At 38.4% G+C, this 20,415-nt stretch overlaps 1 protein-coding gene across 2 annotated transcripts in view; it reads right to left on the bottom strand.

Moving 5' to 3' along the window:
- Positions 1 to 3,040: 3,040 nt before the first annotated feature.
- The window catches only part of Pafah1b1 (platelet activating factor acetylhydrolase 1b regulatory subunit 1), a 50,350-nt gene continuing 32,975 nt past the window's right edge, over positions 3,041 to 20,415 (bottom strand). For both annotated transcript variants that reach the window (XM_085695281.2, XM_085695282.2), the window contains exons 3-11: positions 18,910 to 18,994; positions 18,597 to 18,671; positions 17,625 to 17,831; positions 15,367 to 15,535; positions 13,529 to 13,631; positions 12,543 to 12,771; positions 10,849 to 10,950; positions 8,322 to 8,478; positions 3,041 to 6,798 (exon numbers count right to left, since the gene is read on the bottom strand). In XM_085695281.2, the coding sequence (XP_085551407.1) occupies positions 6,725 to 6,798; positions 8,322 to 8,478; positions 10,849 to 10,950; positions 12,543 to 12,771; positions 13,529 to 13,631; positions 15,367 to 15,535; positions 17,625 to 17,831; positions 18,597 to 18,671; positions 18,910 to 18,994 (1,201 nt within the window). In that variant the 3' untranslated portion in view covers positions 3,041 to 6,724. The remainder of the gene's footprint in view (positions 6,799 to 8,321; positions 8,479 to 10,848; positions 10,951 to 12,542; positions 12,772 to 13,528; positions 13,632 to 15,366; positions 15,536 to 17,624; positions 17,832 to 18,596; positions 18,672 to 18,909; positions 18,995 to 20,415) is intronic.

The raw sequence follows: 20,415 nt of genomic DNA, 5'->3' as shown, positions 1-20,415 counted from the left end.
TTGAGACTGCTGTAGAGGAGTTTAATTACCTTTGTGCATACTAGTCAACCGTGGAGGCACATTTTTCTTGTTGTTACCTCAAGCATATTAGTGTTGTTAAGCACTTTTGTAAAGTATTGGAGGGAGGGAAGGATTGCTCAGATTGCTTTTTTTTTCCGAGACAGTTTCTCTGTGTTTCCAAGACAGTTTCTCTGCTGTCCTGGAACACACTAATAGATAATAAAGTCTGGCCTGTCTTTGCCTCCTGGGTCTGGAATTAAAGGTGCTCCACCACCACCTCCTGGCTTTTAAAATCTTAAAAAAAAAGAAAGAAAAAAAAGGCGGCCAGGCGGTAGCATTGCATGCCATTATTCCCAGCACTTGGCAGAGGTGGGTAGATCTGTGAGTTCAAGGCCAGCCAGTGTGGTCTACAAGAGCTAGTTCCAGGACTGTTACACAGAGAAAAAATTAAGATAAAAAAATAAAATTTTATGTGTAGATAATGAGAGTACAGACAATGCATATGTGAACTCAGAGGATGACTTGGGAAAGTTTGTTCTCCCCTTTCACATTGGGTTTTGGGATAGAATTCAGGTCAGGCTTGGACAGCAAGCAGTTTTACCTGCTTAGCCATTTCACTGACCAGTAAGATCTTTTGACAACTCAAGTAACAAGGAGCTATTGTTGAAGCCTCCAAGATAACCTCAAGAATTCCTGTGTGTCCTATAGCTGAGGATAAAGTTTGTTTTTGAAGACAGGGTTCTCTGTAGCTTTGGAGCCTGTCCTGGCACTGGCTCTTGTAGACCAGGCTGGCCTCCAACTCACCGAGGTCCACCTGCCTCTGCCTCCCGAGTGCAGGGATTCAAGGTGTGAGCCACCACTATCCAGCAAGAATAAAGTATTTTAAAGTGAGCGAGAGCAGCTCTGCACCTGAATCTATCTCAAAGCAGTGAGGCACTCCACTGACACCATCAGGAAGCTGGGGGTTGTGGTGGTGCATGTTGAGGCAGAACTATCACTGGAATTCCAGGATAGCCAGAGGTAGGCAAATGAGAGAATTGTATTCTGTCAGTCATGTTTTAAATAAACACTGATTGGCCAGGCAGGAGGTGTAGATGGGAAACCCAGACAGGAAGTGAAAATGCTGCAAGGAGAGCAGGAGAATTCTGGGGAGGAGGTAGTTCACTTCCCCCACTCCTGCCCAGATCACCAAAGCAGCAGGATGTGACCTGCCCCACTGAAAAACGTACAGAGCCTCATGGCTAAACTAGATCAGAAAAATGGGTTAATCAACATGTGAGAGTTAGCCAATAAGAAGCCTGACCTAATGGTCCAATCAGCATTATAACTTATGGAGATCTATGTGTGATTATTTTCTCTGGGACTTAACAGCTGGGGGGCCGGGCAGGACAAAAACCCCAACAAGCAGGCCTGGCCTTTTCATGTTACAGGCAAAGACCATTTTAAAACTATCCCCTACCCCCTCAAAAAGTTAAGTAGCCAGGTGTGGTGGTGCATGCTCTTAGTCCCAGCACAAAAAGTAGAGGTAGATGCCTTGAGGCTTACATAGAGAGACCCTGCCTTTTAAAAAGGTCAACTATCTTGCCAGTGAGATGGTTCAGTAGAAATTGCCAAAAATCAGTTTGGTGGAAGAATCCATTCCAAATGATCTGACCTTCACATACCATAGTACAAGTGCACACAAGTTAATTTTAGAAATTTAAGGGTGACAAACATTAAAATTTTTAATGGTGGTGGTGTCCCTTTAACTCTAGTGTTCCGAGAGACAGGCAGGTGAATCTCTGAATCCAGTCTGATCTACAGCCAATGCTATACAAAGAAATCCTGTATCGACACCTCCCTTCCCTAAATTTAAACAGCTATATTCATTCTGTGGCTAATGTTCATTGAGAGGCCTAAGTGACCACATGGAAATGGCAACAGGCAGAAACTGAGATGTGGTATCCTGATACAGTCTCTGCATAGCACAAGAGCAGGAACGTTAGTGCAGGGTGTGTGTGTGTGTGTGTCAAAACTCAAAACCTAGCTATGGGACCCTGTTCAGAGATATTTGTTCTAAGCTTTGATTCAGAAGTTGACTCAATTTTCATACTTAAGTCTTATTAGGCTAATCTGGAGGACATGTTCAAAAGGCTGATCAGTACTGGCTCTTAGTAGGTCTTGGGGGTGGGAGGTTGCTAGAATTTGCATGTCTAATGAACTTCCTGGGAATGATATGCTGGCTCAAGAACAGAACTGCTGTGAGCAGTTAATTTGTGCCTGCACATTTCAGTTTACACCAGACTAACCAAGGATGGATGTGGCATCGTGACACAAAGCTATTTTCTCTGCCTTGAGAGCAGGGAAAATTGGAAAGAGCCAATGTGTGCTTTCAAAGTCACCACAATAGCATATGATACTAAATTTAGAACTCTAATCAGAAGGAAAGAGGTCAAATCCAATGTTAGGCTCTTACCAGTTAAGCAGAAAAGCTGGCAAGTACAGACATTCTTGCTCAACTTCTCTTGCTGGGAAGGCTCTTTCCAACAGGAGGTGGTGCTGTTGTACTTAAAAGGCTGAAGACAACCAAGGATATGCACTATCAGGATGAGACTGGGCATCTAGAGCAGTTATGAACATGAAAATGTATTTTGGTACATTTCAAAAACTTAAAACATTAAGGATATTTTCAGGTCCAAGGCAAGAGATGCTAGATAAAAGGCTCACCCAGAAACAAAATGGGCAGAGACCTCAACTCTGGGATTGAGTCTTAACAGGGAACAGGCAGCTAGAAGGGAAGAGTGGGGCTTAGCTATACAATGCAGTTCTAGCTTTGTTCAAGCCTATTGCTACAAGACCACTGTGTGCTGCTTCTTCCTGATAGGCAGTAGACAACAAAATAGTACCAGCCAAGCTCCCAAAGGCTCTGAAACCTATGGCCAACTATAGTCTTGTTCTGTGCCAAGAAAAAGAAAAAACAAAGCCTCACTTCCTAAGATCTTAAGATCTGTGCACAATACAGTTCCATCCCCAATACCCATTGAAAAAACCCCAGCACATCTAGTTTTATAGGCATTTAATAGTTTACCAATTGGTACAATAAGATTTTTAATATGCAGAAAACATGAATAAATTTTGTTTTACACAGTCTGAGAGCAACAAATCTTACTGTAAAACACAAGAGCAATATTATATACATTCCTTTACTGATTTTTAAAATTGTGTCGATATCTTCAGTGAACTCTTACAATCTGGGGAACTGTTTCCTCCAATTACCACCTCCGCAACGTTCATATGAAATCAGCGCTTGCCTTCATGTCAGTGTCAGGATCAATTTCTACCTCGTAGAGTTTATATTTATTTCTAACATCTTCAGAGTGAGCTTTGGGGAGCCTGAAGGATAGGCAGGCGAGAAAGCAGCTACTTACATGATACAGTGGAAGGATAAAAAGGCCAGTTCCAGTCGTGACTTGTGAGTCCAGCTTCCCCAGCCCACCCCACCCAGCCCACTGGAAAAACCCAAAACCTTTCTTCCAATTTTGCCCATGTTGCTTGTCTACCAGGACATTCTTTGCACCATCTAGATTAACCAACACACTGAGTTTATTTATATACAGCTGGACAGCAGGAGTAACCATTTTAAGTGCCTTTTCCTTCTATTTCAACTTCAGTTGCTTAAGGATTATCAAGCCACCACTGCCAACAAACAAAATGTCCTTATTTTTAAATAGTTTTTTTTAAATTAAAAAATAAAATAAAATAAACCTTTTAGTGAGTGGTATTATCTGGAAATTCACATGGAAACAGAAAGAGGCAAACAGGATACTGGGCTTGGTGAGCCTATAGCCAAAGCTTCCAAAGGACTACGGTGCGCCATGGCCCAGGACGGATTGCTAACACTAGCAATTGTGGGTAATGCTCTAGGCACACCATTGGTCACACCACATGCAGACAGGACGGTCTTGGTTTCCTAAAGTGCAAGATGCCAAGTCAAAAGCAACTATTCTCCAAGCCATGTCTACACAAACTTCTGCAGCTTACACTCTCCATGCGGTCGGGACTTCTTGGGCACGCTGTGCTATAGGTGGCACTGGAATGTCTGTTTTCACACAAAGTCAACAATCACCCTAGGACACAATTCTACCGGTTTTTTGTTTCTTAGTAAGTGGCCAATCTGACTTGAGAAAGTAACAAAGCAGCAGTGAACCGCTAACTAATTCATAAAGTCCTCTACTTATAACCCAAACCAGTAATTTTATCATTGTCCTTATCCCAGGCAAGGCACAGGGTTAGACAGCAGAGAAAACAGTAACATAAAAAAAAGTAAGGGCATCAACAGGGCAGTGTCAAACAACAGTGCAAGAAACCTTTGCAAATATGACGCCAGATGTGGATGTTGCCCCCTCCCCCCACCCCCTTTATTACTCAAACAGGGCTCCTTATGTTTGGATCCAGCTGTGGACCATCCCTGAGATTCATTGTTCGCTGCTGCTTAAGTGGAGGATGTCTGATAACTCAGCTAAGCAGCAGGCTGTGGTGATCTCCCAAGTAAGGACAGCTTTGTTACAGAGCACTCCCTCCTCCCTTGTCAGTGAGTCACTGCTGCAGGGGAAGAGACCCAGAACAGCAGCTCTGCTCCTCTACATTGGTACCATTCTTTACTGTTTCTATAAATGATGTCTAGATGTTGTGGCTTACCCTTAAACAATTTATGTCGCTACATGCTAAAACTGAATTAAAAGACAAGACATTTAAACAAACAAATGTTAAGATGCACCATTTCTATGTATTTATATTCTTGAAATAGGACAAGAAATAGCAGCAAATGAGAACAAAGATATTTTCCATAGCTTTTGGAGAAAAATCCAGTCAGAACAGCTAAGGGAAAAAAAGACTTCAATGTAAGCAGGGGTGTGAGGCAATGTTGCCCTTAAAACGAACCTACAGTATTTACGGAATCAAGATTGAGTTTTTGTCTTCAAAAATAGCCATTTAATTTTCAAAAAACTTTTCCTTTCTAGAGACATGTCTGAGGAGTATTAAGAGCAAACAAGTGGATGAACAAAAGGACACATGCTAAACATTAAGCTGCTCCTAGTGATCTAACCTCTGCGTATATCTACAGGACATTAACTCTCATCTTTTGTCCTTTCAGGAATCAAATTTCCTTTAAATACTTAAAGGGACATTTTAAAAAATCATATATTACAAAAAAATGAATAAAAATCATCATTGTTAAACTGTCACTGTTATTTCATTGTTTCTGTTAACTTTTGAAACTGATTTTCTTAAGAAGAAAACGTTGGTTAACTAGGCAATGGAATTCTTTATTAACAACAGATAATGGAATAGTGTTCCAAAAGTCATGGGCAAAATTCTCTTAACCCTACTGTAGTAATTTTGGATCAAAATATACAACACATCGGGGATGTATAAAATGGTGAATGGCCACATTAGAGTGGAGAATAAAGGAGGTGGCTTTCTTTTAGCTTGGAAAAGCCCCTCAGAGCCAGAAGCATCAAAAGCATGGCTGTGGTTGGTATTCCACAGCAAGATTTACTCTACTCATATAATTTAGCACTTCTGCAAAAATTCAAGACCCAACAACATGGAGGTTGTATGTGTGATATACATATATAGACATATCCACTTATAGATAGGTCCATATACTTCAACATTTACATATAAACAAAGATGAAAAAACCCAGTTTATTTCTATGCACGCTTCATTAAACCCTGTCACTTTATATAACTAAGTGAAGCAGTTCAGGTTCATGTTGAAACTGCTGTTTTTCTTGCTCCTTTAAATGGGCACGCAACTTTGTCAGCATTTGTCATTCTGAAATGCACATTGCACATCCCTAAAAACATCATAAACACAGTGATTTATCTGTACCATGACACTCAATGGGAAGATCAAATTCTACTGGAGAGTCACATGACTACACAGTCCAACAGTATGGAGAATACAACTTGAAGTATGTCTAGTGTGGAGAGAAGCTTAGAGTAGGACAGTGTTCTCCTGACCTGTTTACAAAGCAGTAAGACCCAAATGAAAAAAGGATTCACTATTATTAGCTGCTGAGATTTTTCTTGAGTTACGATCATTTTCTTACATAAATATACCACTAGCCTTTGCTTGATAGGCTGCCAAAACAAACATATCCTATTGATTTGGCAAAGGGGTCATGACAAAAACTTCAATGTGTAATCCCCATTAATTACACAGATGGAGCAAAAGATTCTGAATTGTAGTCTTATTTATCTAACACCCTTAAAGATTTATTAAGCACACTTAAGTGATGTTACATAGATACACATTTCAGAAAAAGCCCTAATAACCACAACTTTTCCCAAAATGAGGCCATCAAGTCAGGCACCAACAGATAGCAGGAAGAAAAACAATAATTAATAATCCAACATAAAATGACACTGTCAACTATTCAGTTTAGTGCCCTAGTTCAATTTATTCAACTTCTGCCCTTGTAGGCCTGGTGTGACCAATGCCAGCCCAGGTTTTTAAACCCTATGGTACTTCTAGACAACATATGTAATTTACAGTATACAATTTGGATTCACCATGCATGAATACTTTGTGTGTAACATTTAATAAGCTCAATCTACATCCAGAATAATTTACATGAAAGGACAATATTTATTTAAACAGAGCTCAAATGGGGTAACCATGGTATCATCAGAGTGCATCCAGAGGAAAAAAAGGGAGGAAGAACCAAATGAGACTCAATCAACGGCACTCCCACACCTTTACTGTTTGATCTACACTGCCAGTAACCACATAGGGTGCCGTCTTGTGGAAATCTGAAAGAGAAAAGAAAAGGCTTGTTTTCAAACCATACTAAGCCAGACAGAGTTTTTTGCACATTTTTGAGATAGGGTATTTTATATATCCCAGGCAGGCCTTGAACTTGATTTCTTTCAGTTCAGCTTCCCATGCACTGAGATTCTATGAGCATATGCCTCCACATGATTTCCTTTATACACACACCATACTCCTAGAAATTACTGAGCTTATCAGTTTAAGGAAAGTTGAAACACGGGGCTGGAGAGATGGCTCAAGAGGTTAAGAATACTGGCTGCTCAATTTCCAGCAACCATAAGGTAGTTCACAACCATCAATAATTCGATCAGGTTCTCTTTTCTGGCACACAGGCAGAATACTGTATACATAATAAATAAATAAAAATATTCTAAAAAGTAAACCAAAAAAAAAAGAAAAACACCCACAACACCAGGAAAGTTGAAACTCAACTCAATATCACAAGTACCATCTCAAACGGCGCTTAGAAATGAACAGGGACACACTTAGCATACCCACTTACTAAATACTGTGCTCCAGACTTAGTACTAATGTTTTATGTTGACAACTGATTCTCCTGCCTAATTTACCAAGGGCCTATTGTGCCACCATAAGGTACATCATACTCTAGTATATTATAACATAATGAATTCACTCTCATGAATTCCAAATGATACCAAGGACACGACACTTATATACAATTCCCTAAGTTTCTAGTACATGACGGTATTTACCATAGTTTTTTTGTTTTTTTCTTCAAAAACAGGGTCTTGCCATATATCCTATTTGGAACATGATCATCCTATCTCTGCTGCCCAAATGTGTCACTATGCCTAATTTTAAGTATTTATTCAGAGTGAGTGAGTGAGTGAGTGAGTGAGTGAGTGAGTGAGTGAGTGTGTGTGTGGGGGGGAGGGGCTCAAGTACAGAGGACAGAGGACAGCTCTCAGTTCTATCCTGTCGTTGTCTGGGATATGGGGATCAAACAAGTTTTTGTGCCTGCCCCAAAGCATCTCTACCTGCTCTAGCTATCTCAAGCTTGCCAGTACTATTTGTTTTTTCTTGAAACAGGGTCTTGCTATATACCCCAGACTAATATTTAAGATTTCTTTTGCTCTTCTTCTTCTGCAGTACTGGTGACTGAAATAGTGTTTCAGTCAAGATATGCTAAGTTTTATACCACTAAGTAACATCCACAGCACTCAAGACTTCTGATGAATTCACAAACTAACAGGAAAGAAAAAGTTACCAATCAAGAGTATGATCACCAAATATCATTTTCACAAGTCTAGTTTCTAAAACCAATGTACAACAGAGAAAGCAGTAATTTTATTATAAGCTTAATTTTAGAAAGGAAAGGTTAAAGCCACTGGTTGGGACCCACAAGGTTAAAATATTCCTTTTCTATTTTACCCTTGAAGAACTTGATCATTCCTTACCTGGAAAAGTTCACAAGGTTATATAAACTGTCACATCTGCCACTCCAAAATTCAAATGGCTCAGAAACCTTAAAATGTGTACATACCCAAGGAGGTAACAAAGTGTTCATGCGCATTGAGGGTCTTCATGCATCGCTTGTTCTTGTAATCCCATACACGGAGAGTCTTGTCATCAGCACAACTCAAAATAAACTTCCCCCCAGAATGGAACAGAACTCCACGTACCCAATTATCATGACCCACCTTAAAGACAAAAGGTATTTGACTTATTTAAGTATCATTTGGGACATAATACTTTTTACTTTCTTTTTTTTTTTTTTTTGGTTTTTTGAAACAGAGTTTCTATGTGTAGCCCTGGCTGTACTGGAACTCAGAGAGCTGCCTGTCTATGCCTCCCCAATGCTAAGATTAAAACTAGACACTATCAAGTATGAGGCCAGTCTGGTCTACAAAGTGAGTTCCAGGACAGCCAGAGCTGTTACATAGAGAAACCCTGTCTCGAAAAACAAAACCTAGATTCTATTTCCAATAAAATAAAATGTTAGAGAATAATATTTTCAGGTGTGACTTTTGTATACAGTGCATTTGGTTAATTGTGAAGCTGTGTTACTGTGCCTGTCTAAAACACCTGATGGTGCTAGTAAAGAGATGAACAGCCAACAGTGAGGCAGGAGTAAGGATAGGCAGGGCTAGCAGGTATAAAGTATAAATAGAAGAAGAATGAGGAGAACATAAGAGGCCAGCCACCCAGCTACACAGCAAGCCACAGAGAAAGAAGGTATACAGAAACAGAAAAAGATAAAAAGTCCAGAGGTAGTCGGGATAGCGTAAGAAAAGCTGGATAGAAACAAGCCAAGCTGAGGCCAGCCATTTATAACTAAGAATAAGCCTCCATGTGTGTTTATTTGGGAGCTGGGTGGTAGACCCCAAAAAGCCAAAAAAGTAGAACATCACACAACAAACATAATTAATTAATTAAAAACCGTGGAGCCAAAGAGATAACTGAACAATTAAGAGCATGTCAAGAAGTCAGGCAGTAGTGGCTCACACCTTTCTTTAATCCTGCACTCAGAGGCAAAGAGGTAAGTTCTGACAAAGCCAGAGCTTCACTGAGTAACCTGTCTTGAATCCCCACTCCAGCCCCCCAAAAAAGAGTACGTGGAGGAGCTGAAGAGATGACTAAGGAATTAAACACATGCACTGCTACTTTAGAGGACCAGAATTTGGTTCACAACAACCATGACAGGGAGCTCACAATTGGGTATAACTCCTGCTTCAGGCAGTTCCAAGGTTTTTAGCCTACTCAGGAACTGGCACACGCTAATCCCAACACTTTAATCACACTGACTAGATCATTTTTCTAACATGGTACAAATGAACCTAGAACACAATACAGTTACTTTTTTTTTTTTTTTTTGAGATGGGTCTGGACTATGTAGTAGTCCCAGGTAAGCTGCAATTCTACAGAGAACAGGCTCACCTCAAATTTACACAGATTCTCTTGCCTCGGCCTCTTGAGTGCTGGAAATTTCTTTTATCTTTGTCTTTCAAAACAGAACTTCTCTATGTAACCCTGGTTGTTCTGAAACTCAACCTATAAACCAGGCTGGTCTCAAACTCAGAGATCTTTCTGACTCTGCCTCCTAAGTGCTGGGTTCAAAGGTGGTCACCATTTGCTTGTATTAATGAATTTTCTTTTCCAGAATTTACACTTACTTAGTTTTGGTTGGCCCTGCCCTACTCCTTTCCCATTTTTCTTCTAACCTTTCTCCATTGTGCCCCTCTCCTTCCAATATTGCCTTCCCATCAATTCTTTAATTCTTTATATTATGTGCGTCATAGTCTACAGAAAGATCTGGTTAGTACTTTTTTTTTTAAGATTTGTTTATTATGTATACAACATCTGGGCTCCATGTATGCCTGCAGGCCAGAAGAGGGCGCCAGATCTCATTACAGACGGTTGTGAGCCACCATGTGGTTGCTGGGAATTGAACTCAGGACCTCTGGACGAGCAGTCAGTAGTCTTAACCTCTGATCCATCTCTCCAGGCCCCTGGTTAATTCTTTCTAAAACCATGAATAATATAAGACTTGCTACTAGGTTAGCAATATCCACAGATCCACTTGGAGTTCCTTAGCCAAACCAGAATGTCCAATACCCTCCCCTTCATATACGGAATCTCCAATGTTGTTACAACGATTTGAGTACCTTTAACTCATAAAGTTAGATTAATTTCACAACAGGAAAATAAACCAATTAACAAATGTCAACAAAGAAATGACAACTAAAGAATTAGAACAAATGGAGTAAAGATGCAAATATCTTGAAGAAGTAAATAAGTCTGTAAGAACATCTTTCTCCTACAGAGTGTGCTAAGATCCTCCCCCCTTTCCAGTACTGACTGGTTTTATAGATTTATTTAATACTGTATTTTGTAGACCATCACTTTACCAGTACAATTACAAAACTTTAAGGAGGTTTATAAATCTATACAGGAGTTGTTTTAAAGTCCCAGAATGGAGATTTAGTAAGAAAGCACAGAGTATCTAATCCACAAAGTTAAAAGCAGCACAATGAAGATGTCAAAGAAGTATTAAGATTATGCAAACTTACAAGAGTCATAAGGCACATGCCAGTACTGACGTCCCACATCTTAATAGTTTTGTCTCTGGAACCAGATAGCAAGAAGGGTCCAGGCTTGCCACTTTTTTTAGTCTACAGAAAATATAAAAATTATTTTCCCATGCAAAAAATAAGGACTTGAACAACTTCTATTATATAGTGATATTTATTCCAAATATTACAAAAAGGCTGTTTGCATCTATTTAAATACACAGCTGTTCTGACACTATACCTAGCCTACAAAGAAAAACTAACCATGAGAAATGTACTGTTTAAGACTTCTGCAATCATGATTAGGTATATTTAGCTAAGTTACAGAGTACTCACCTAGCATGAAGAAAGCCCTAAGTTTCAGGCTTGGTATCAAGTTTATGCTCAAAAAAGTATATTTGAACTAATCAGACACACACGACACACACAAACACACACAAACACACACACACACTGAACTAACATCAAATTTATTATATATTGTATGTAACCACCAGAGGGGCTGTATAAAGAATTTTATTTAGAATTTGTAATAGTCCAAATGAAGAAATTACAAATAGAAAGTTAATTTAGAGCCAGATGTGGTGGTGCACTCCTTTGATCAAGAGGTAGAGCCAGTCAAATGTTTGGAATCCAAGGCCAGCCTGGTCTACAAACTGAGTTTTAGGATAGCCAAGACTAAATAGTAAGACCCTGTCTGGGAAAAAAACATTAAAAAAAAAAAATCTGGCGGGCAGTGGTGGCGCATGCCTTTAATCCCAGCACTTGAGAGGCAGAAGCAGGCAGATCTCTGAGTTTGAGGTCAGCCTGGTCTGTTTACAGAGCTAGTTCCAGGACAGGCTCCAAAGCTACAGAGAAACCTTGCCTTGAAAAATCAAAAAAATAGAAAAATAAATACATAAACATTTAAGACAGCTTTATTAAGACACAGGGTTCAGCAGGCTGATGGCACACGCCTTTAATCCCAGTACTCAGAAGGCAGAGACAGGCAGATCTCAGTGAGTTCAAGGCCATCCTGGGGTCTACTTATCGTGTTCCAGGACAGCCAGGCTGTTACACAGAGAAACCCGTCTTGAAAAACAAGCATATATATTATATATATATAATTAATATATATAATATTATATATTATATATATATAAATAAATATATATATATATTTGGTTTGGTTGCTTTTCAGTTTTTCTTCCGTTTTTTTCTTGGAGTGTGAGTGTGTATTTTTTTTCCCTTTCTTCTATTTTGGTCCAAAGTGCTGAGGTAATAGGGCCACCACATCAGGCTTTAAATAATCAATCTTTAGTGGATGATCTCCAACATCTATAATTAAATCAACGGTGAGATTTTTATGTTTATTTGTGTATATACACGATTCATGCCATGGCATGCAGAGAGAGGTCAGAGGACAACTTGAGGGAACCATCCCACCTCCTACAATGTGAGTTCCAGGGATAAAACTCAGGTCACCAAGCTTGGTGGCCAGAGCCTTTACCTACTGAGCAAACTTACTGGCTCAATAATAATTGCTTTAAAAATATAGAGACAATTGGAAAGAGCAAATACTCAAAATTCAGAATTCTAGGCTACAGTCTTAGGTACATTAACAAACCTCAGACTGAGAATAAGAAAAGTTATCTAAGGCTCTGTCCTATGGCACAGTAAGAAAATCATACAAAGACATGTAAATCACACAGTACCTCAGATCCTGTTGCTTCAGAGATGGAAGAATATGAACTTTCTGGAGCCCAGGAAATGCATTCTACCACATGTTCATGTTCTCGGAGCTCTGCCTTGCATTCCTTTGTTGCTACAACCCATACACGCACAGTCTGGTCATTGGAACAGCTGGCTATCAGAGTGCCATCTTGATTTGGCCGCACCATACGTACCCATTCTCTGTGTCCTGTAAATGTCTTCACACAGTAGCTATTAATGTAAGTAATAATATACATTGTGAATAAAAAATAATTAGGAAACTTTTCAGAAGTGATACAAAATTAGTTATGAATCAGGATAAAGAGAATACCATTAGTTAGAAAAATTATAGCTTGTCAACAAAATAAATGTAAAATCTTAGTTAATAAATAATGGGCACCAGCCAGAAGTCAAACAACACTAGCTAAAATAGGCTGACATGAAATATCACAAATTGACAAAACACAAAATTTAGGTAAACTATATAGAAGGAACAAAAATTTTCAAAACTAAACGCATACAATAAAATTTAAAAACTTCAAGTCTAAGGTATATACAAAGCATATCAGCATAAATCTTATTTAAATTCTAATTTAAACCCAGAGAGATCACCTTGGGAAAAAAAACATTAAAAACAACAACCAAAAGAAAAAAAGAAAAAAAAGAAAAAAATAGGAAACTGACACTGCATAGACTGGCTTTTAAGAACCATTCTTACAGTGCATACGTGTTTCTTTTAGACAGGAAGTTATTTTTTGAGATGCAGATGAATAAATATGTATAAATTGCTAATATGGTGCTGGGGATGAAAGCTAGGGCCTTGTGCATGTTAAGTGCTCTACAACTATGTTACATTTCCATTCCACAACTATATATGTATGTCATAGTGATCATTCCAGGGTAAAGATGAAATTATTAAGCACTTACGAAACAACTGTTTTATTTTTAGAATCTTTTTGGCTAATACTTTCCAACTAAATCTACTTACCCAGTTTGCACTTCCCACATTTTTATACTTTTATCCCTCGAGGCAGACACTATATGATCTCCATTAGGCATGATGGCTACTGAAGAGACATTGTGGTCATGGCCTAAAACACATAATACAGCAAAGTATTTAACAGTTAACCGTGGGATTTTACTAAGTTATTTTAAAAAACTACAGAAAGTACTTTTACACTGAGATTTATGTAAATTAGATTTTTATAAAATCTATGTAAATCTTATGTAAATTAGATTATGTAAATTAGACAGGATTATAAGGGGAAAAAAAGCAGGATTTTGGTCTTCTATTTAAATAGTGGTTGAAATTTATCTTTATTTGATATTGATGTTCAATAGGGGAAATAGTTCATAAAACACTGTTCACATTCCAAATTAGCTACGCTTTCTGGAAAAAGTTCAAGGCATATATTTTTTAAGAAACTTTCCTGCTTTTTTCTTTTCTTTTCTTTTTTTTTAAGATAGGAATTCAGTACAAAGCCCAATTCTCCTCAGTTCTTAAATTTGGGATCAAAGGTGCCACCATGCCTAGCAAAAACTTTTTTTTAGAAACAGGATCTCATGTATGCCATGTTGATCTCAAATTTGCTATGTAGCCAAGGAAACCTTGAACTTTTGATTCTTCTGCTTCTACTTCTTGAGTAATGAAACTATACAGCTTTACTAGCAATCAGGATCGAATTAAGGGCTTTCTGCAAGCAAACTCTTTTTACAGCAGTAAGATACTAGCAACTTACAAAATTTTAGATAACGTATTTACAAAAGAATCTACCAAGACTCCTTTAGTAGAATTTATGAAATACATTTAAATGGGTGGAAAAAACCCCACAAACTTCAATCCTACACTCCATTTAATAAGCCTGTGTACTAAGTAACACCAGTTTATCTTTTTCTTTTGTTTGGCTTTCTTGAGACTAGTGTACTGTGCAGCTGAGTTGGGGTTTTGTAATGAAGGCCAGCCTTAAGCTAGTGATCCTCCCACCTTGACCTCCTGTCTACTGGAATTATGTATAGGCACCAATACACCTGGCTTGTTCTTAAGTCTCTAATAGTATGTTCTTACATACATCTAAACAACCACGTTCCATATCTTTAAAGAAAACAGAGTCAAGGCAGGCGGTCGTGACACTAGTCTTTAATCCCAGCACAAAGGAGGCAGACGCATGTGGATCTCTGAATTCAAGGCAGCCTGGAATAGACCGGGCTACACAGAGAAACCCTGCCTGGGGGTGGGGAGTATAACACAGAGCCAGGTGTGGTGGTGTACACCTTTGATCTCAGTACTTGAGGTAGGTAGAAACAGACAGATATCTGAGTTTAGGCCAGCCAAGGCTACAATGTGAGACTCTGTCCCAAAAACTCCATAATGATAAAGGTTAGTATCTCCTATATATTCAGACAATTTAAGTATGACTCACTTCATCTTTATTATTCTATGATAAAGATATTACCCCCTATATTTTTGAGATGAAATAATGTATGAACACTTAAAGGTACCACAGCTTTGGCTTCCACATTGGCTGTTCTCTCGAAAAACAAAGAACCAACAACCTCAGTAAATTAACTGTCCTAACTGTCCTTTTCTGTTGGACTAATCTGACTTGTAGTTTTTATACAAATATACCTGTAAATACAAATTAGGATTTCAGATAAAACTTAAGCCCTCCTAACAAGAAAATCTCTAGTATCAAAGTTTATTCATCAAACTTGCCCATCAGTGCAAACAACTAGGAGTTAAGTGCAGGGCACCTACACACGGTTAGTAAATTATTTCTTCTTTCAAGTGCCCTGCCAGAAATTAAAGCACCGTCCTCTACTCCTTACCATGCATGGTTTTAATGCATTCAAAGCCCTGAAAATCCCATAGTTTAATTGTCATGTCTGCAGAACAGGAAGCCAGAAGCTTGCCACTGTGGTCAAAGGAAATGTCCTGTACAGAGTCTGTGTGCCCCTTGAGAGTTCGTTCAAAATCTCCAGTCTCATAGTCCCACACCTGTCAAGTGAAGAGAAAAATAGTCAACACCAATCCATCACTTCCTCATTTTATATTTACACCCAGCAGCTTAGTCTAGCACCTTACTGGCTAATTAACAAATAACAAATAATATGTTAGAAATATCAAATCTTCAAGTACAAACTGGCCTTTCTCGATAGAGAAAACTGAGCTCCAATTATCCAAGTAGACCTTCAGTGTCACATTTGTTAGGAATCCACCACCTAATTATGCTAATGAGAAGGCACAGAGAGTCAAAGCACACTAGTCTGAGAGTAAGCAGCAGACATAAATAAGGGAATTCAATTACAGAAAAGATGTGTTGGGGCAACGACAGGCATTAATTTGTATGTAGAACAGTGAACTGATTTAAGTTCTCAATTCAACTAGAGCTGTAGAGTGTAGATATTTAAGGAACTAAGGAAAAATTTATAAAATAAACTACTGCTCAATTGTTAATGATTAACAAAAACATTTCATGTGGAAAAGTCTCATTCTGAAAGGACTTTTTTTCTAAAACAGAAACTGAGTTACCAAGAATCAATATTACAAAGAGGTATCACTCAATAACATACCAAATCTTTGTTCTGGTAGTCAAATTGTAGTTTGATTGAAATCATTTTTGCCTGGCCATCTTGGAAGTAGCTCTGTAGACCAGGCTGGCCTCAAACTCACAAATTTCCACCTGCCTCTGCCTCCCAGGTACTGGAATTAAAGGTGTGTGAACTACCACCGCCCAGCCTCAGTTTTTAAATTTTAAAGATTTTTAAACATCTGTCTGTTCCATAACTCATTTTATTCTTTTCTTTTAGCTTTTCGAGACGGGGTTTCTCAGTAGCTTTGGAGTCAGTCCTGAAACTCGCTATAAATATAAATATTTAAAAAAACTACCAATGATGTAGTTTTACCTTCTGACCTTTTATTTTTTTTTATAAAGCACAGAGACTATGACTATTACAGCAGTCTCCCCTTATTCATGGGTGACACATTTCGAAGACTACAGGTGAGCCTAAAAACTACAGGTAGCATCAAAATATATATACTATATTTTTACTATACAGATGTACTTATGAATTTATATTACAAAGTTTTTTGGGTTTTTTTGGTTTGTTTTTCGAGACAGAGTTTCTCTGTGTAGCTTTGAAGCCTGTCCTGGACTCCTATAGATCAGGCTGGCATTGAACTCAGAGATCCACCTGAATCTGCCTCCCAAGTGCTGGGATTAAAGGCATGTACCACCACTGCCTGGCTATAAGTAACATTTTAACATCAATAACCAGTTGAAAAATAATCATAATAATACAGTGGAATATGTAAATGTGCTCTCTCAGAAAATATCCTACTATACTGGTATTTTAGACTGTAGTTACCCCAGGTAATAAAACTTACGAAAAGCAAATAAAAGGAGGACTTATTGATTTTATTATCATATGTTTCTTTTTTTGAAGATTTATTTTTCTACTATGTACACAATATTCTGTATCCATGTATGCCTACAGTCCAGAAGACAACAAATCTCATTACAGATGGTTATGAGCAATCATGTGGTTGCTGGGAATTGAATTCAGGACCTCTGGAAGAGCAGCCAATGCTTTTAACCACTGAGTCATTTCCCAAGCACCACAGAGATAAAGTCAGAGCTCCCTGTGTGAAATCTTTTTTTTCACCTATTTACCTCAAGTCGGCCTTTAAGAAAAGGCTTGCCTTTAATCCTAGCACTGGGAGGCAGAGGGGGGTGGATCTCTGTGAGTTCAAGGCCAGCCTGGTCTATAAGAGCTAGTTCCAGGACAGGCACCAAAACTACACAGAGAAACCCTGTCTCAAAAAAACAACAAAACCAAAAATAAACAAATGCCCACAGAATTTGCCTTACCTGGGGATGGTGACACAAGGCTGCAGGAGGCTATCTGTGAGTTCAAGGCCAGTGTGATAGCCAAAACTGTTGAGTGAGTGAGTGAGTGAGAGAGAGAGAGCGCGCGCGAGAGAGAGAGAGAGAGAGAGAGAGAAAGAGCCATAAAGGAGAGAGAGAGAGAGAGAGAGAGAGAGAGAGAGAGAGAGCGCCATAAAGGAACAAGCAAAAAGAACTCGCCTTAATTGTAGCATCTTCTGAAGCAGAGACCATAACACTGAACACAGGATGGAAAATAACTCGAGTGACTGGACTCCTATGACCACTCAACGCATATTTCTCTGGTGGACGGGGAATCCATTCTTTTGGGTCTCGTTTCTGACCAAGAGGACCACCCGACGTAAATTCTTCTTTTGCTTCATTTAGTTTTGATTCTAATTCCATAACCTTGGTGAAGGAACATGAAGTTAAATAAAAATGCAATCTATAACATATTTGGGCTTTTATTTGCTTTTAGGTAGTTTCTCACTAGGAAGCTTAAGGTAGCCCAGAACTTATAATCTTCCTTTTTCAGCTCCTAAGCACTGGAGTTACTATGCCCAGCCTGAACTATTTCATTCAAAGACAGTTTTTATTTATATTTATTAACAGAGATCAACATATTTGCCTTGCTCTCTTTACACCTACCATTTTTAGTGTTTTTTTTTTCCCTACACCAGTTTATTATTTATGTTTAAAGGCAGTAATACTCACAACAAAAGATAACATTTACTGAACTAGGCACCGATACTTGACTATTACCTTAATAGGCTGGGCTTGTATTATTCTAACTTTTAATGTGAAGAATATATATTTTAGAAATGGAATAGTATGTTACTTATCTTTCAGACAAAAAAACAAAACAAAAAAACACCTCAGAGGTAAAAATGGCTCATGTGAGACCACATGACCACATTTAGTACTCTTTTTTCAGTGTCCATCTAAGGGCACAAATGATTTCTTAAGCATCAATTTCTTAGTCAGGACAACGCAGATTCAACCAAGGCATTACTATAGGTTGTATGACCTTAAAATCAAAGTTTTCATGAAGCAAAGGGAATGTATTTTTTAAAGCTCAGATATGAATATCGACAGATTAATAACTCAGGGTAATGTTTTCAGAAAATTTACAACAGCACACTGGCCACAACAGACTAAAGAAGACTTAGTTACCTTTTTTTGTAATCTAATAACAGATGTCCATTTTTTTTCCAAAAGACCAGCATACTTTTTATCTAATTCTTCATTCTAGAGGAGAAAAAGCAAGATCCTTTTTTAAAAAAAGGCTTAACCATGACATCTAAGTCTAAACATTAAATATTTTATCATACAAAAAAAGTAAGAAAATTAAGTTCAATGCTAAGTAGATCTTAAGAAAAAAATGGCAAGAGTTGAATAGCTGAATTGACCTAACTATTGCAAACTTAAGTAAAATGCACCCATTAACTATGAGTAATTAGAAGACTGTTCAAAAGGTCAAGCATACCATATCTAATTCAGCTTCCTTTTTAAAAACAGAATATGCCTCTTCATAGCCATTTGAACGAAGATAATCTGCTATAGCTCGATTTCTGAAAGAAAATAAATTCAAATGAGTCCTAAAAACACTTCACTTCTATTTGAAGAAATACACTTATAAAAATCTTGGGGTTTTTTTAAAAAATTATTTATTTATAATGTATACAGCATTCTGCCTGCACACCAGAAGAGGGCACCAGATTTCATCATAGATGGTTGTGAGCCACCATGTGGTTGCTGGGAATTGAACTCAGGACCTCTGGAAGAGCAGCCAGTGCTCTTAACCTCTGAGCCATCTTTCCAGCCCCCAAAAATCTTGGGGTTTTTTTGGTTGTTGTTTTTGTTTGTTTCTTGAGACAGGGTTTCCCTGATAGCCTTGGCTGTCCTCATTATGTAGACCAGGCTAGCTTCAAACTCACAAAGATCCACCTGCCTCTGCCTCTCTCAAGTGCTGGGATTAAAGGCTTGTGCCACAACCACCTGGCTATTAAAAATCTATTAAAAGAGTACTTCCTTCTAAATCATACACATCTTTCTGGGGGGGGGGAATGGACAGCTACTGTCACAATCTGTATTATTTTTGGACATTTCTGTTTTTGTTCCCCACCCCCACCCCAGATGCTAGGGACCGAATTCAGGACACTGCATACTAGGTAAGTACCGCTGAGCTACATTCCCAGACTTTGACATTTAATAAGTTTCTAACTTACTGCTTAGCTTATAAATTGTGGACATTCCACAGCTAAAGATATATTTCTATACCTAGCTATCAGTTGGCAAGAGTGACCCTCAATTTTGCTAGTGTTCGCATTCACCTTCTCCTAGTATTTGATATACAAAGCTCAAGCACTGGAGATTAGAACTGAGTTTCTCTGTGTATCTCTGGCTGTCCTGACCTTGCTTTTTAGACCAGGCTATCCTCATACTCAGAGATACACCTGTCTCTGTCTATTAAGTACTGGAATTAAAGGCATGTGCCACCATGCCTGGTTTAGAATGTTTTGATAAAACTGTAGTAAGGATATGGAGAGATGGCTCAGTGGTTACAAATGCTTTGCTGTGCAAGCATGAGATTAGAGTTTATGTCCCCAGAACTCATGTAAGAGGCTGAATGTTCTGGGCAAGTCTGTGGACCTAGCACTAAGGTGGGTGGAGACAGGAGGCTCTCTAGAGCTTGCTGGCTTCCTGATTAACCAAAATATTACAGCTCCAGGTTCAGAACAAGACCCTGCTGTTCAAACAAACAAAGAGTAAGAGGAGGACATGCCAAGTCTTTCTGTTTCCAGCGGACACTCATGCATACATTACAAACATACATCTCAGGCACAATACACCATTACAATGGATTAAAACTTCACAAGCTACAGTCTTAGAGTGAGACTAATATAAAAATATAATTCAAGGGCAGAAAAGCTGAAATGGCTTAAAATGATGTCTTTTTATGTTTCTTTCATTCTGTCCTGACAAAATATAG

The sequence above is a fragment of the Myodes glareolus genome, chromosome 9, assembly GCF_982192425.1.
Source record: "Myodes glareolus chromosome 9, mMyoGla1.1, whole genome shotgun sequence".
NCBI lineage: Eukaryota > Metazoa > Chordata > Mammalia > Rodentia > Cricetidae > Myodes > Myodes glareolus.
The sequence above is the reverse complement of the archived record's forward strand: the minus strand, read 5'-3'. Positions and strand labels throughout refer to the sequence as shown.